Genomic DNA, 13,396 nt, shown 5'->3' on the forward strand with positions numbered 1-13,396 from the left:
GGCCAACAGTGCCTATTCCCCGGGCAGTTCTATGATGCACCCTATGAGTACGAGCTGATGCTGAAATGCCTGAACATCGTGTTCACATCCATGTTCTCCATGGAATGCGTGCTGAAGATCATCGCCTTTGGGGTGCTGGTACGTGCTTTGGTCCCCGCTTTGCCTTTTGACAACCTGTATTCTGGTTCCCCATCTGTAGGGCGACCTTTGGGGGCTCACAATTTGGAGCTGGGAATTCTCCGAGTACCTAGAGTATATGTAATGCTACAGGGGCCCTGGGGAAGGGGCTGTTCTGAGACTCTTGGCTACATAAGCTCTGCCCCCAGCCTAGGTCCTGGGAGGGAGGCAGGGCTGGGTTCTTCCTCTTTGGACACATGGCTCTTAGTCCTGCCTCTGCCCAGGCCCAGAGGTATCTGTGTCACTGGCTTTGACATCTGCTTACCTCTGGCCTTGTGCTGTGCCCCCTGGGGTGGCCTGTCTGCCCTGTGCTCAGGGTCTATCACCCTCACTGCTTTCTTAATCAGGGCCACCACCTATACCTCTTTGCCAACAGAGCCCTCATCAGCCGCTGGCACTAACTGCTCTTCTTTTTCTCTAGAACTATTTCAGAGATGCCTGGAATGTCTTTGACTTTGTCACTGTGTTGGGAAGTATTACTGATATTTTAGTAACAGAGATTGCGGTAAGTAGCATTTCTGTCCCTCCTTCAGGGTCCCCAGGTGGTTTCCTTCTAGAGCCTGCTCCCCTCAGTGCATCTCCAGGCCCTGCGTTAGCCTCTTCCTGGGTTCCGCAGAACCCCCTGGACATGTGGAGGCTTCGCTCCAGGGGTGGAGTTTAGGGATTGGGCGTTACCTCAGCAGATGTTCTTTCTTGAATAAGAAAGTGGTTCTCAAAGATCTTTTGGGCTGCTGGCCTGAGAGTTACGTGGAGCTCCATGGTAACAACTAATCAAGAAGATGTGAATCTTAAATTTGTATCTGTATAATATGTATCTAACAAGGTGGTATCAAAAATATATAAACTGAAACCAGTAAGGATTTATATTTTAAAATATTGCCTCCCACCGTCTCTCTATCTATCTCTCTCTCTATATATCTGGAAATACTCATTCTTACCAAACATATGTGGATTATGTCTTAAAATTGACCAGTGCTGGGATATAAACTTGTCTCAACAAATTTCAAAGCATCTAAATCATAAAGCAACATTCTTTGAGTACAACACATTACACTGGAAATCAATGGCAGAAAATCTCATTTGTTTGGTCTTAGGTTGAATTCTCGAGAAGCAGACGCAGACACGAGCACTCATGTGAAAGTTATTTCTTAAGTTATGTTCCCAGTAGAAACCAGCAGAGGGGCATGGGGAAATGGGTGGGAAGAGAAGGACCAGAAATCCTGCGTCCCAAGCCAAGTCCTGGTGGGTCAGTGTGGGTCATCTCCCAAGGGACTTCTGGCAGCAGCGTAGGTCGCACCTCAGAGCTATCGCTGCTGGAAAGGGAGCTGCAACGTGTTTGCCTCTGCACCCTCCGCACGGCATTAGTCTGAGGGCTACACCTGGGGTGTCAATTCTCAGATGCTTCCAGCTCCCCGAGTGTGCCACGAGTGCTGCACCCAAGCTGTTAGGGCTGAAGGGACGTCTGACACCATCAGAGGAGAACCTGCTGGAGCACCAGGCTCCTTCCTGTTCTGCCAACACTTCACATTGGGTTCACTGTGCTCGTTCTTTAGGATGGTGCTGGTCATGGTCTCTGGGAGACAGAGCAGAGCTCCCTCTGCTGTGCCGGTCCAAGCAGAGCTGATGTTCATCATCCCGTCCCCCCCAACCCTTTCTAGAGCCCCTGAGCTGATGTTCATCATCCCGTTCCCCCCACCCTTTCTAGAGCCCCTGAGCTGATGTTCATCATCCCGTCCCCCCCACCCTTTCTAGAGCCCCTGTCCTGCGGCCAGCCTTCTGCTGCACTGGTTGCTGGCCTGGTGGGATGACCCAGACCCTCAGCCCTGTGCATCCCAAGTCCCTACTTGTTGCTGTTCTTTTTCCAACCCTGGCTGCTGTGGTAATCCAGTCACAGTGAAGACTGCGCACAGGAGCATGTTCATAGGAGCATGGAGAAAGGCCCAGTGAAGCCCCTGATTCCCAGAATTATGCAGTGGCAACTCTGCCCTTCACAGTAATGAGGGTCAGATGATCTGGCTGGCATGGAAACTCTTTGTGATGCCTGCTGGACTTCTGGCATGGGCAGCCCCAAGTGACCAGGTGGCCACCATGGCTTTGGTGTTGTGTGGTAGAAGCCTTCTCCACCTGTTTGAACCAGGGCCTCTAGATTTGCCAGACCTAAAATTGGGGAAGATGAGCGCAAAGTTCATACTGGGTTTCTAGAGCGATGGTGAGACGGGCCACCTCTTCTTTCACCATTTCCTCCATCCATGCATTTTACTGCTTGGGCACCCAGCGCCATCGATTGGCCGTTGGTTCATCTGAAATATGGCACCCCAACCCCATGAAGTGTATCACCAGGCCGGCATTTTATCTCTGCCTTTACGGTCAGGGCAGCATCTCCTAAGTGGTGTTGCGTTAGATGATCCGGTGGACCCCGCGGTCGCCTGGCTCACATGCATCCCCTGCGTGTGCTCCAAGCTGATGTTATATGGAATCCTGTGTTGGTAAATCTCTGAGATGTTAGTGCCGGCACGGTACTGCACAAGGAAAGGCAAACCCACACCTGGGATGTGGGTGGATCCCAGATGAGACAAGTCACTGCCCTTTCCAGGAGAAGGTGTTCTGATATAATCAGCTTACCACTAGGTGGCTGGTTGACAGCCCCAAGGCATGGCACCAGATGGAGGCCCAGTGTTGCTGTCTGTTCATTCCCGGTAGATAATCGTCAGTGGTCGTGGCTGGATCATGCTGCTGAGAGGCTCTTGGCCACGATGGTCACCCTATCCAGAGGTCTGCTGTGTGGACACTGCGGCTGGTGAGGACAGAGGCTAGCCAATATCTGTCGGTCGACTTATCCCAGTGCTTGGTTTTTAGTGCCCCATGGTGAGCATTGGTTTGCAAAACAAAGGCCTGTATCCCATGCCTGTTCCCAAGGCCCATCTGTCTGCCTCTCACCTAGACCTTGTTCCCTCCAGGATCCTGACCAGCCGTTTGTGCCTGCCTAGGGCCCTGTTATCCTCAGCACAGGCAACTTGTTTTCCCCCCGACACAGAGCTGACCAGATACCCTGCCCAGGGCTCTGCTCCACCTCTGTCTTTCAGGCTGTTCCTATGTGAGGCTGTAGTGAGGCCTGCACCAGTATACCAAGCAACCCATCCACAAATCAGGTCTGCGTTTCCCCCTAAGTTGTAGTGAATCCCCATGAAGTGATGGCGGGAGTGAGGTGAGGACGTCATTGGTCAACAGAGGTGTGTGTCATGGGGGATTGGGCCACATGTTGTGTGCTGTGTCCTCTAGACGTGCTTGGGTTCGGTCATAGAGGTACCCCTTCCATTGTTCACTGGGTCTGACAGCACATCACTATGGGGAGATGCTTTGGTGTCATAGACAGCGATGTCTCTTGGTGACACACAGCTGCCACCAGGGCCAGGAACTAGGTTGGCCCCTCTCATTATGCTTCCGTTCTGTAGATGGCATGGCCTGCTCCCAAATGCTGGGTGTCTGCACTGACTTCTCTGTGGAGGCTTTCCCAGGACTTTACCCAGTGTCCTTACCTACCACACACACATCAAGGGCCCTGGGGGTTGCTGGGTTTTGTGGCCCAAGTGGCAGGGCCACTGCTATCACATCATGGGTCTGTTGGAGACCCCACTTGTGCTCTGAAACCTCTCAAACATGGCAGCGTCTTGAGTCACAGCAGTATTTCCTAAGTGGCCTATGCCATCTCCCAAACGCAAAGCAGCCTACCCGCAGTAGAAGTGTGAGGTGCAATCACTAACTTGTCTCTTACCTTGGAGTCCTTGTCCTGGCATAGCCCAGACCACTGGCCCCCTAAAAACTTCACTGACGTGGAAGGTCCATGAATCCTTGTAAGATTTATCACCTGTGCTCTGGAGTGCGTCAGGGCATCTGATCTAAGTAACATAACGTCATCAGTGTGGTGGACCAGTGTGGTGTTCTGAAGAATGTCTTGGCAGGCACAGTGGCCATACCTGTGATCTCAGGGCTTTGGGAGGCCAAGGCAGGGAATGTCTTGGGCAGGCACAGTGGCCACACCTCTGATCTCAGGGATTTGGGAGGCCAAGGTAGAAAGATCACTTCAGCCTAGGAGTTGGAGACTAGCCTAGGCAAGATGGCGAGACCCTGTCTCTGCAAAAAATTTAAAAATTTAGCCAGGCATAGTGGCACACGCCCATAGTCCCAGCTACCCAGGAGGCTGAGGCAGGAGAATCGCTTGAGCCCAGGAAGTCAAGGCTGCAGTGAGCTATGATCGCACCACTGCACTCCAGCCTGGGCCACAAAGTGAGTCCCTGTCTCTAAAAAATAAAAATAAGAATTCCGAATGATTAAGAGTACCTTTGGACCATGTTGTGACATAGGGTCAGACCGTGAATGTCTGCTGTGGATACAAACTGCTTCTGACCCTGCTTAGCAATGACTGCTGAAGAGTGTGCTCAGCAGGTTGGCACCTGTGTGCCAAGTCCCAGAGGCTGAGTAGATCTGTTCTATTAAAGATACCAAATCTCCCACAGCAGTGGGTACTGAGCCTGGGTTATCTGGGGAGTAGTCCAGTGTCATCCATTGTGATCCAGTTTTCTTGCACGGTCCATACTGGTGAATTAAATGGGAATGAGGTGTAGACCAACCACCCCTTTATCTTTTAATTATTCGAGGTGGCACTAACCTCTCCATTCCATACTGGATGCAGTGTTATAATGTACTGTTTTGGCTGGGGGGTGTCGGTGTTGAGGACTTTCCTATTGTTATGTCTGTTTCACATGTCGAGGAGCCAGTGTGGTGGGTTCGCAAGTTAGTTAGGACTAGCCAAATGAACACCAGCTGTGCCTGGGCACACGCGGCCACTGAGAGATGGGCCTGGGCCAGGGATTCATTGGTGTCCTGGCCCCTGCGCACACTCTGAGATGGAGCCGCAATCTCATTTTAGTTCCTTGGTATCAATGTTATCTTGGACCTTGTATCCAACAGCCTTCAAAACCTCCGGGTATTCTTTCTCCAGTGTGCAATTTCTCAAGTAAACGAGCCCGATCTCCTTGGGGAGGGGCAGAGAAATGGCTGCTGTCTGGGCTCCCTCTTGTGTTGTAGGATTCTTCTGCAAGAGGGCCCAGTCTCTCCTCTAAGCTGTGGACCCTGGATCTGAAAACTGACTGGTTGAGAGACTCGGGAGGGAGCATGATTGTCCATGGTGGTGGCTGTTATCAGCCTTCTGCTCACTTACTTTCATTCTTTTGAATTCCATACTTACATATGTTAATCTCAAGCAGCATCCTTGTTGGCGCTGCCCCTCTGTCCTGCCTCTAGGAACGCCATGGCCGATTAGCCAAAGCAGCATCCTTGTTGGCAATGCCCCTTTGTCCTGCCAATGCCATGGCTGATTAGCCACCACTGTGGACCTTTGCAGGTCAGGGCTCTTGGCTGCCATTGAGGCCTCGCCGCCCACTGTGGTGGTTCCAGGCAACCAGCCGTGGAAGGGAGCCAGCCTCGTGTGATTGTGTGCTGCCATGGAGCCTCTGCAGCCCCACAGCCTTCTCTTCTTCCCAAAGGAATCCCTGCTCCACGACAGCATCTCCTCCCGTCAACCCTGGCCTGCAGAAGAGAACCACCAGTGGCCTTGTGCGTGATGCCGGTGCCCTCCTCCCAAAACGCTCTGAGAAGCTGGTTGGCTCGTGGGCACTTGGATCGTACATGATAGGTTCTTTCTAGCATGCCTACCTCCCTGAGCCTTTTGGTCCTATGCTCAGCATCTGCCAAGGCAGTTCTGGCACCCTCACCTCATTTAATGTGGGCTATGAGGTTTTCCAAGCTCCTGGGAGTCATCCCAGCAGCCTGTTAGCACCTGCTTCAGGTGCCCTCGCCAGGGTATTGGATCCTGAGTCATGGGAGAAAGCTCCCCTACATTAAAAATAGTTTTTTATCCTGCCTGTCTTCCAGCCATCCTCATCCAGTCCCTCCCACCTTGCTCCTGCCACACATACCCGTTATATCACACAGCCCTTCACTGAGCAGCCTTTTTTTCTCACTCAGCAGGACCACCGCTTCCCAAGTCAGGCTGTATGAAAACTCGAGTTGTAGGTCTAGTGGCCGGCATGGGAAGTGAGGTGGAACTTGGGGAGGGTGAGTACCATCGTGGAAAGCATCCACCTCAGCTGAGACTCCTGCAGGTATTCAGGCAAGACAAAGTGAGGTCCTCCAGCAGGGAGGGGACGCTCCTGCAGGCCCAGGCAGTCCCGGGGCATCTGAGAGCTCTGTGTTGGGGGCATGCCCACACTGGTGTTCCTCCTCTGCGTGGCAGAGCCTGCCCTTCCTTTCTGGGTGCTGATGTTGGAGCATGAGAGACTTGTGGAGTCCTCTCTAGAGCCCTGGTCCTCCCTTGAGTCCCAGGCTGGTCAGCACAATCCGAAACACAGACCACATTTGGGTTATGCTTGGAGTTGCTAATTGACAACTTGTAACGTTTTCTTCCCCAGAGTAATTGGTGGCACTTAGCCATGGTTCACCAGCTCTACCATCCTTACATCTACCCATTCCTGACAGCCTGTGGATGCTAATGATATCTTGCGGTATCGTTATTGCACCCCTTTCAACCCTTTACAGATTTGCCCAAGATGAAGGTTTCAGCAGTTTTAATGCTACAGCACACCAGGGGTTACCGTCACCTCACTTACCACCCACCAACAGAGGAGAATCTGTCCAGTGAGCCACTCCCCAAGGTCTCCATCCTTAGAGTCGGCTTCCAAGGAACCACCCCTGGTGTCACCTGTCTTTGGATCAGAACGTGTGATCCAAATGTGATTTACTGGAATCACAGTTTCCAGGAATAGTTGGTGAGGATGGGGGCAGTTGGATAAGGAAGAGATCCAGTTTCAATCAATTCCGTGTAATTTGGGCTCCTTCCTGCAGGGGAGCTCTGAGGGTAGTGTGGATGCCACATCAGAGTTGTCCCAGTGAGGGGCAAGAGAGTGCAGCATGGGCTCCACCTGCAAAGCAGGTTCTGGCAGCCTGTGGGAATCCCTGCATCAAGAGACCCAAGAGGGCGGGGCACGCTGGCTCATGCCTGTACTCCCAGAACTTTGGGAGGCTGAGGTGGGAGCGTCGCTTGAACCCAGGAGTTCGAGGCTGCGGTGAGTTATGATTGTACCACTGCACTCCAGTCTGGGCAACAGAGCAAAACTCTAAAAAAGTAAGAGAGAGAGAGAGGCGGGGAGGCAGGAGGAGAGAGACAGAGGGGGAAGGAGAGAGACAAGTGCTGCTGTGGGGCGTGAAAGTGCGTTGGGAGCCAGTGTGGACAGAAGCAGAGCGATCACAGGGCCTGTGTGGCTGAGACACTAACAGTACCTTCTCCACTTTTAAGGAAATGAACTTCTGAATAAGTCATGGGTAAAAGATGAAATGATGGAAATTAAAAAATATAAATAACAGAAAAACAATGAAAATACTGTATATTAAAGCTCATGAGATAACAGCTGAAGCAGTACTCAGAAAGAAATTTACAGCCTTAATATTTATATTAGAAAAAGAAAATGGTGTAAAAATTAATGAGTTTAGCATCTAACTTTAAAAGTTAGAAAAAGAACAACAGAATAAGCTCAATAAAGTAGAAGAAAAGTATAAGAATAGAAATTAAGAAAGTGGAAAACAAAGACTAGAGAGAATCAATAAAGTCTAAACTTAGTTCTTTAAAGACTTAAAAATTGACACACTTTTGGCAAGATTAATCAAAGAAAAATAAGGTAAAATACACGATGTAAGGCAGGGGAGAGGGGTCATGACGGTAGGTACAGGAGAGAGTAACGTGAATAACATGAAGGAGAATATTGTGAATAGTTTATGCCAGTACGTTTGAAAACCTAGGTAAGTGAACACATTACTAGAAAAATATAAATGACTGAATGTGACAAAAGGAGAGAAAAACCCTAAATGGTTCTTTATTAAAGCATTAAAGAAGTTGAGTCAATAAACAATCTTCCTATAAAGAAAACACCAGATCCTAGTGGTCTTATACATTAGGTTTCTACTTAAAATATAAGGAAAGATCATTCCACGCTTAAATAGATTTTTCTAGAGAACAGAAAAAGAGTGAACATTCTCTAACTAGACTAGTATAATGTTGACATTAAAATTTTTTTTAAAGAAGAGAAGGCTGGGTGCAATGGCCCAGGCCTATAATCCTAGCACTTTGGGAGGCTGAGGTGGGCAGATCACCTGAGGTCAGAAGTTCGAGACAAGAGTGGTTAACATTGTGAAGCCCCGTCTTTACTAAAAATACAAAAGTTAGCCAGGCATGATGGCGCACGCCTGTAATTCTAGCTACTTGGGAGGCTGAGGCACAAGAATCGCTTGAACCCAGGAGGTGGAGGTCACAGGGAGCCAAGATTGCGCCACTGCATTCTAGCCTGGGCGACAGAGTGAGACTCTTTCAAAACATATAAATAACCAGAACTCTGGCACTGCTGGTGGGCGTGCCAGCCAGCACAGCATCTGGGAGGGCTCAGCAGCCCCTCGAAAGTTGGACATGTGCATACAACTCAGCAACTGTACTCCTAGGCGGGTGTCCCAGAGGGTGCCTGCACAGATGACCCCCAGAGGCATTTTCACACAGGTGTTCCTGGCACCAGCGTTCTGCCGACCAAACAGAGGCATCTGAGTGCCCATCGGCAACAGAATGTGCCAGTTGTTAGGGTCTCTGCTAACGTAGTGAAAATACGCAAATGATGTGAAATTGAAACACAGCTTTGGGGGGTTTCTGTGTGTGCACCCCTTTCCAGTGACATCAGCACAGTGTGGATGCTTCTCAGAAACAGTTTGTGGTCAGAGCATAGGTGTGCGCAAGTCAAAGAAGCCTGCGGGCGGCCTGATCCCACAACAAAGGCCAGGGACAGGCAAACATAGAATGCATTTTCAGAGTTTCTGGCAAAGCTGAAAAGACAAGCCATGATTAACAAGAAGGGAAGGTAGTTGCTGCATCTGCAGAGGAGGAAGGGAGACCCAAGACGGCTTCGGAAGTGATGGTGATGTTCCGTTCGTAAAGCTGGGTGATGAATATATATAGATACTTGGTTTTATTTTTCTTTAAAATATTTATGCGTAATCTTTTATGTGATATGCTTTACGATTTAAAAAAGTTAATGATCTGAGTAATCCAAGCAAAAAAGCTGAAACCTGCCATTTAATCAGAAAAATCAGAAAAGTTGAATCCCCCTAGCACTGGTGTTGCATTTCCCAGTGGCTGCCTCCTCTCTGTGCGTCTCGCCTGGAAGCATTTAGTCCCAGTGCGCTTTCTCAGAGGCACAGGTGGGCTGCACTGCTGATTCCTAAGGGCCTCCTCCTTGGAAACAGAAATCTTTATTCATCAAATACAGTGATGGAAACATTGAGCTCCCAGCTGTAAGGACACAGCTTGGTGGGGAGGGGTGGTTTCTGCGTGTGTGCGCCTCCTTTCCAAGAGGGGTGGGAACTGCTGACTGCTGAGAGGGCACAAAGTGGAGGGTGCCTGGCTGACATCAGAGATGTGCAGAGAGCCCCAGTGCCCAGCCGGGCTCTAGGGAAACCTCCCCACACCCTAAAGAGGCCCTGGTGTAGGGCAGAGGCCTTGATACAAGGCAGATTCCTGCTGCAGTGCAGGCAGCCAGACTAACCCACACTCCGTCCCTCAGCTGCGAGACAGTCGAGGCCGGGCTGTTTGTGGTCGTGTCAGACCCTGGTTCAAGCAAGCCCTCCTTGGCAGCCCCTGCCAACCCTTGACACCCAGCAGGTTGGGGGCCTGAGAGCTGCTGGTTGGAAAGCTCAGCTGTGCCCTGGCCACTCTTGCTCCTGGAGCCCAGGTCATCTCCTGTTCTGCCTGGAGGAGAAAAGATGAAGGGAAAGCCATCGTGTGGACTGGTGGTGCTTTGTTTTGTTTGTGTGTCTGTTTTTCATTTGGAGCCACTTCATATGTTTACTTTGTGAATGCACTTTTTTTTCTTAGGCAAAAATATGAGTGTCAGTTCCCATCCCCAACTTAAAAATCAAAATAGAGTTTTAGCAAGGGCACCCAGAGAGAGGGCTCCAAGCAAGCATGAAACTGACATTGATTTCTTTGCCTGGAAATAAAAATAAATAAATAAGTGTCTGTGAGTCATCTTTGGATTTGCATTACAAACAAGAATGCAAATGAATGCCACCTTGTCTGCATAACCTACAGACTTCAAAAATATGTTTTGATCTGATGTATTTTAAGAAAAATAATGCAGTTTACCAAAATCCTAATTTTCTAGTTAAGTAATCAGAGTTTGAGTTTTTGCTTGTGTTGATGACTCATTTTCTCTTTTGTTTTCTGTTTTTGTTCTTGATTTACCTTAACCTACCTGCTGACTCACGCCATCCAACCAACATACAATGCGAAAACCCATGTCTCCGTCTGTATGTTGTGCACCTGCTGCTCAAACCTCCCCAATTTGTAAATAATACGCAAATATCCATCCATGAAAACATCACATGTAGGAAACGGTTGGTTTCACGACTCTGAACGGTTCTTGCAAGTCCTTGCTTTGCTCGCTCTGCTCCTCTCCTGCCCTCTGGTTCCTGGGACTCCAGCCCACTGCCCTCTAGGCGTGTGGTTGGATGCGGCTGCACCCACTCACCTCAGGCCTCCTGGACTTGCTCCCTCGGCTCTGGGCATTCAGCAGGGCTTCTGAGGGCCCTCCTGGCAGCGATTTGATTCTGGGAACTGGCCGTGGGCGGGGCTTCCCTGAGACCTGCCCAAGGAGAGGGAGGTGGGGTTTCTGGAGTGGGTAAGTGTCCAGGGTAGTTTTTCCTGTTGGGACTGGCTCAGATTTGGGGAGGCTTTGCAGGACATGAGTTTGTCCCTGATCCCTGCGAGTCCATGGTTCCTGCTGCACAGCCATCTCCCACCTGCTGTGTCCCCATCAAGCCAATCAAGAAGGCCCCGCTTTGCCCAGGTGGCCTCTGCAGACTCCCCTGTAGCTTCCGTCCTTCCTGGACTGACCGTGCCTTGGAGTGGGCAGAGTCAGGCCTGGGGTTCAGGGCTCAGGGGCAGGGCTTAGAGTCTTTGTCTTCATGATTCAGGAGGGTTCTTGTAGGGCTGAGTAGAAGAAGGGGGCTCTGCCCCTAGAGGCAGTGGAGCCGAAGCTCCCCCATTCGCATGTCACTGAATTGTGTTTGTGCCTCGGTCAGCAAGCTCATGTGGAGTGCAGGTCCAACCGGAGCTTCCTGCTGGGTCTTCAGGAATTTTAGAGCAAAGATATTTGGTAGCTGATCCAACTTTAGCTGTGACTGTGGAAATTAATATAAAGTAGAAGATATTTGAGAGTCGTGTAAAAGTGAATGTTTGTGATACAGCGATTCACAGTTGGAGCAGAAGAGCTAGCGTTTTGAGAAAATACCATTTAATGCTGCAGAAACACCCAGGCAATGTCATCTGCACGCATCCAGCTCGTGCCAGTCAGGCCTCTGCTCAGCGTCACCTCCTCAGAGAGCCCTTCCCCACATTGTCTGTCCCCTGTCCTCTTTCTCCACCACACATCCACGCCGGACATGTTACTCATGCACATGCACGTCTCTTTCCCGTCTTCAATTGTCAGTCTCATTAGAATGAAAGGGAGCCACAGAGCAGTTTTTCTGCACCTGCTGGGCCTTGTCCTCTGGTGTGGTACCTGGCCCACATCGGGGCCCACAGATCGGGGTGGGGTGCCCAGCTGACACTCGGGACAAGCCCTCACTTCCTGTGACTCTGGCCAGAGGCCGTGGTGGTCTTGGATACAGGGGCTGCTGGTCTTGGTCTAGAGTCAGCGGGTCACTGTCATGGCACGGTGTCCTGCAGTGCTAAGAGCAATTTTAAATCCCTTTTCTCAAGTACTACTCACCTCCTGGACTGGGTGTCCCCGTGTTTCTTTGTGGGTGAGAAAGCTGAGGATTGAAGGGTTAGGGACCATTGTCCCATCAAGGTGAGTCAGCCACCATGTTGAGGGCACAATGGTGTGCCTTTGGGGTGCCACAGACCTTTTCCAACTCAGGCAGAAGTAAGGAAGGGCCTGGCCTTGAAGTAGGTGTGGCTGCAACAGAAGCCATGGACTCAGTGAGGTTGGGGCAGGCTGTGTCTGCCTCCGAGGGGCTGGCGGAGGCCAGAGGTGATGGTGCAGGTGCACGGCGTGGCGCTGCGTGTGCTTCTGTCCCTTGCTCTCCTGCATGCAGCTGGCATGGTGCCCGGCCTGCCACGCTGTGCTCGAACATCTGTGGCTGCCGTCACCGTCTGTCTTCACAGCTCTCCAGGGCGCCCGTCTCCTGCCCCCAGCCTCTCCTGAGTACCTACAGGAGCCCCGAGAGAAGCCAGGAGGAAGGGGGGAATGTGGGTCTCCACAAAAACAGAAAGTGATGGTGGCTGAGGTTGGCATTCATGCATTAAGTAATTTGGACAAACTGTTACTCTCCACGCACCTCTCACCTGCCCTGTTGTCTTCCAGTCCTTCCTTCTTATCTGGCAGCCTTTATTTTCCCCAGTGTCTTCAGGGAATCTTGTCTGTGCCGCTGCCTGACTGTGCTTTGAGCCAGTGGGTGCTGTGCTGCCCCAGTCCCTGCCCCTCCAGACCCCCTGAGCACAAGGTTTCAGAGTGGGAGCCTCCAGCCCCCGGCTCTGCTTCATCATCTCACGTAAGGGTCTCTTGACACGGGACTGCGGCCCTCCACCCCTGCACCCGTGTTTGTAAGATGGCTGGCTTTTCTGTGGGTCCTCGTGGCCCAGAGTTCTTGGCCATCTTGTCTACCATGGAGATTTTCTTTCCCTGGCACAAGTAGATTACAGAGCTACAGGTACACTTGTGCTGCCCTCTGGGGTCACACCCTGAGGTCTACTGCTGCCGCCTTGCTGATTTGGATCGTAGCCCGTCCTTGTGCCCACTGGCCATGGATATCATTCAAAACCAGTCCTTCTCCCACAGTTGCAGCATCCCGCCTGAGAGCCAGTCCCTCGAGTTGAATCCTCAGCCACCCTGCCCCTGCCAGTGGAAGTGGCAGACCTAGGCAGAGGTGTCCTCAGTACGGGTTGGGCCACTGTCCCTGGAAGGAAGAGTGAGGCCCACCCCTCCACTGACACCTCATTCCCACCTAACGGTAGCCCTGGAGAGTCAGGATGCTCTGCCAGGCCCTCACCGCCTCTGCGCCTGCACGTGCTCCTGCTGCTGCTGTCTCATTCAACATCTGTGTTCTCTTTATTTGATGACTGAAT

The 13,396-nt window shown here is 51.1% G+C and overlaps 1 protein-coding gene and 1 long non-coding RNA gene across 12 annotated transcripts in view; one reads left to right on the forward strand and one right to left on the reverse strand.

Annotated features, from left to right (window-relative positions):
- CACNA1B (calcium voltage-gated channel subunit alpha1 B) overlaps positions 1-13,396 on the forward strand; it is a 248,526-nt gene that overhangs the window by 180,794 nt on the left and 54,336 nt on the right. For all 11 annotated transcript variants that reach the window (XR_008668315.2, XM_055350334.2, XM_055350333.2 and 8 more), the window contains 2 exons: positions 28-138; positions 599-682. Coding sequence is in view for 10 of the 11 variants with exons in the window: in XM_055350334.2 (XP_055206309.2) it covers positions 28-138; positions 599-682 (195 nt within the window). In the remaining variant the exon portion in view is untranslated. The remainder of the gene's footprint in view (positions 1-27; positions 139-598; positions 683-13,396) is intronic.
- LOC134756924 (uncharacterized) lies at positions 1,308-2,834 on the reverse strand. The gene is made up of 2 exons (XR_010130412.1): positions 2,022-2,834; positions 1,308-1,750 (listed from the first exon to the last, which is right to left on the reverse strand). It is a non-coding gene; the product is annotated as an uncharacterized lncRNA (long non-coding RNA).

This window comes from Gorilla gorilla, chromosome 13 (genome assembly GCF_029281585.2).
Source record: "Gorilla gorilla gorilla isolate KB3781 chromosome 13, NHGRI_mGorGor1-v2.1_pri, whole genome shotgun sequence".
Classification (NCBI taxonomy): Eukaryota; Metazoa; Chordata; class Mammalia; order Primates; family Hominidae; genus Gorilla; species Gorilla gorilla.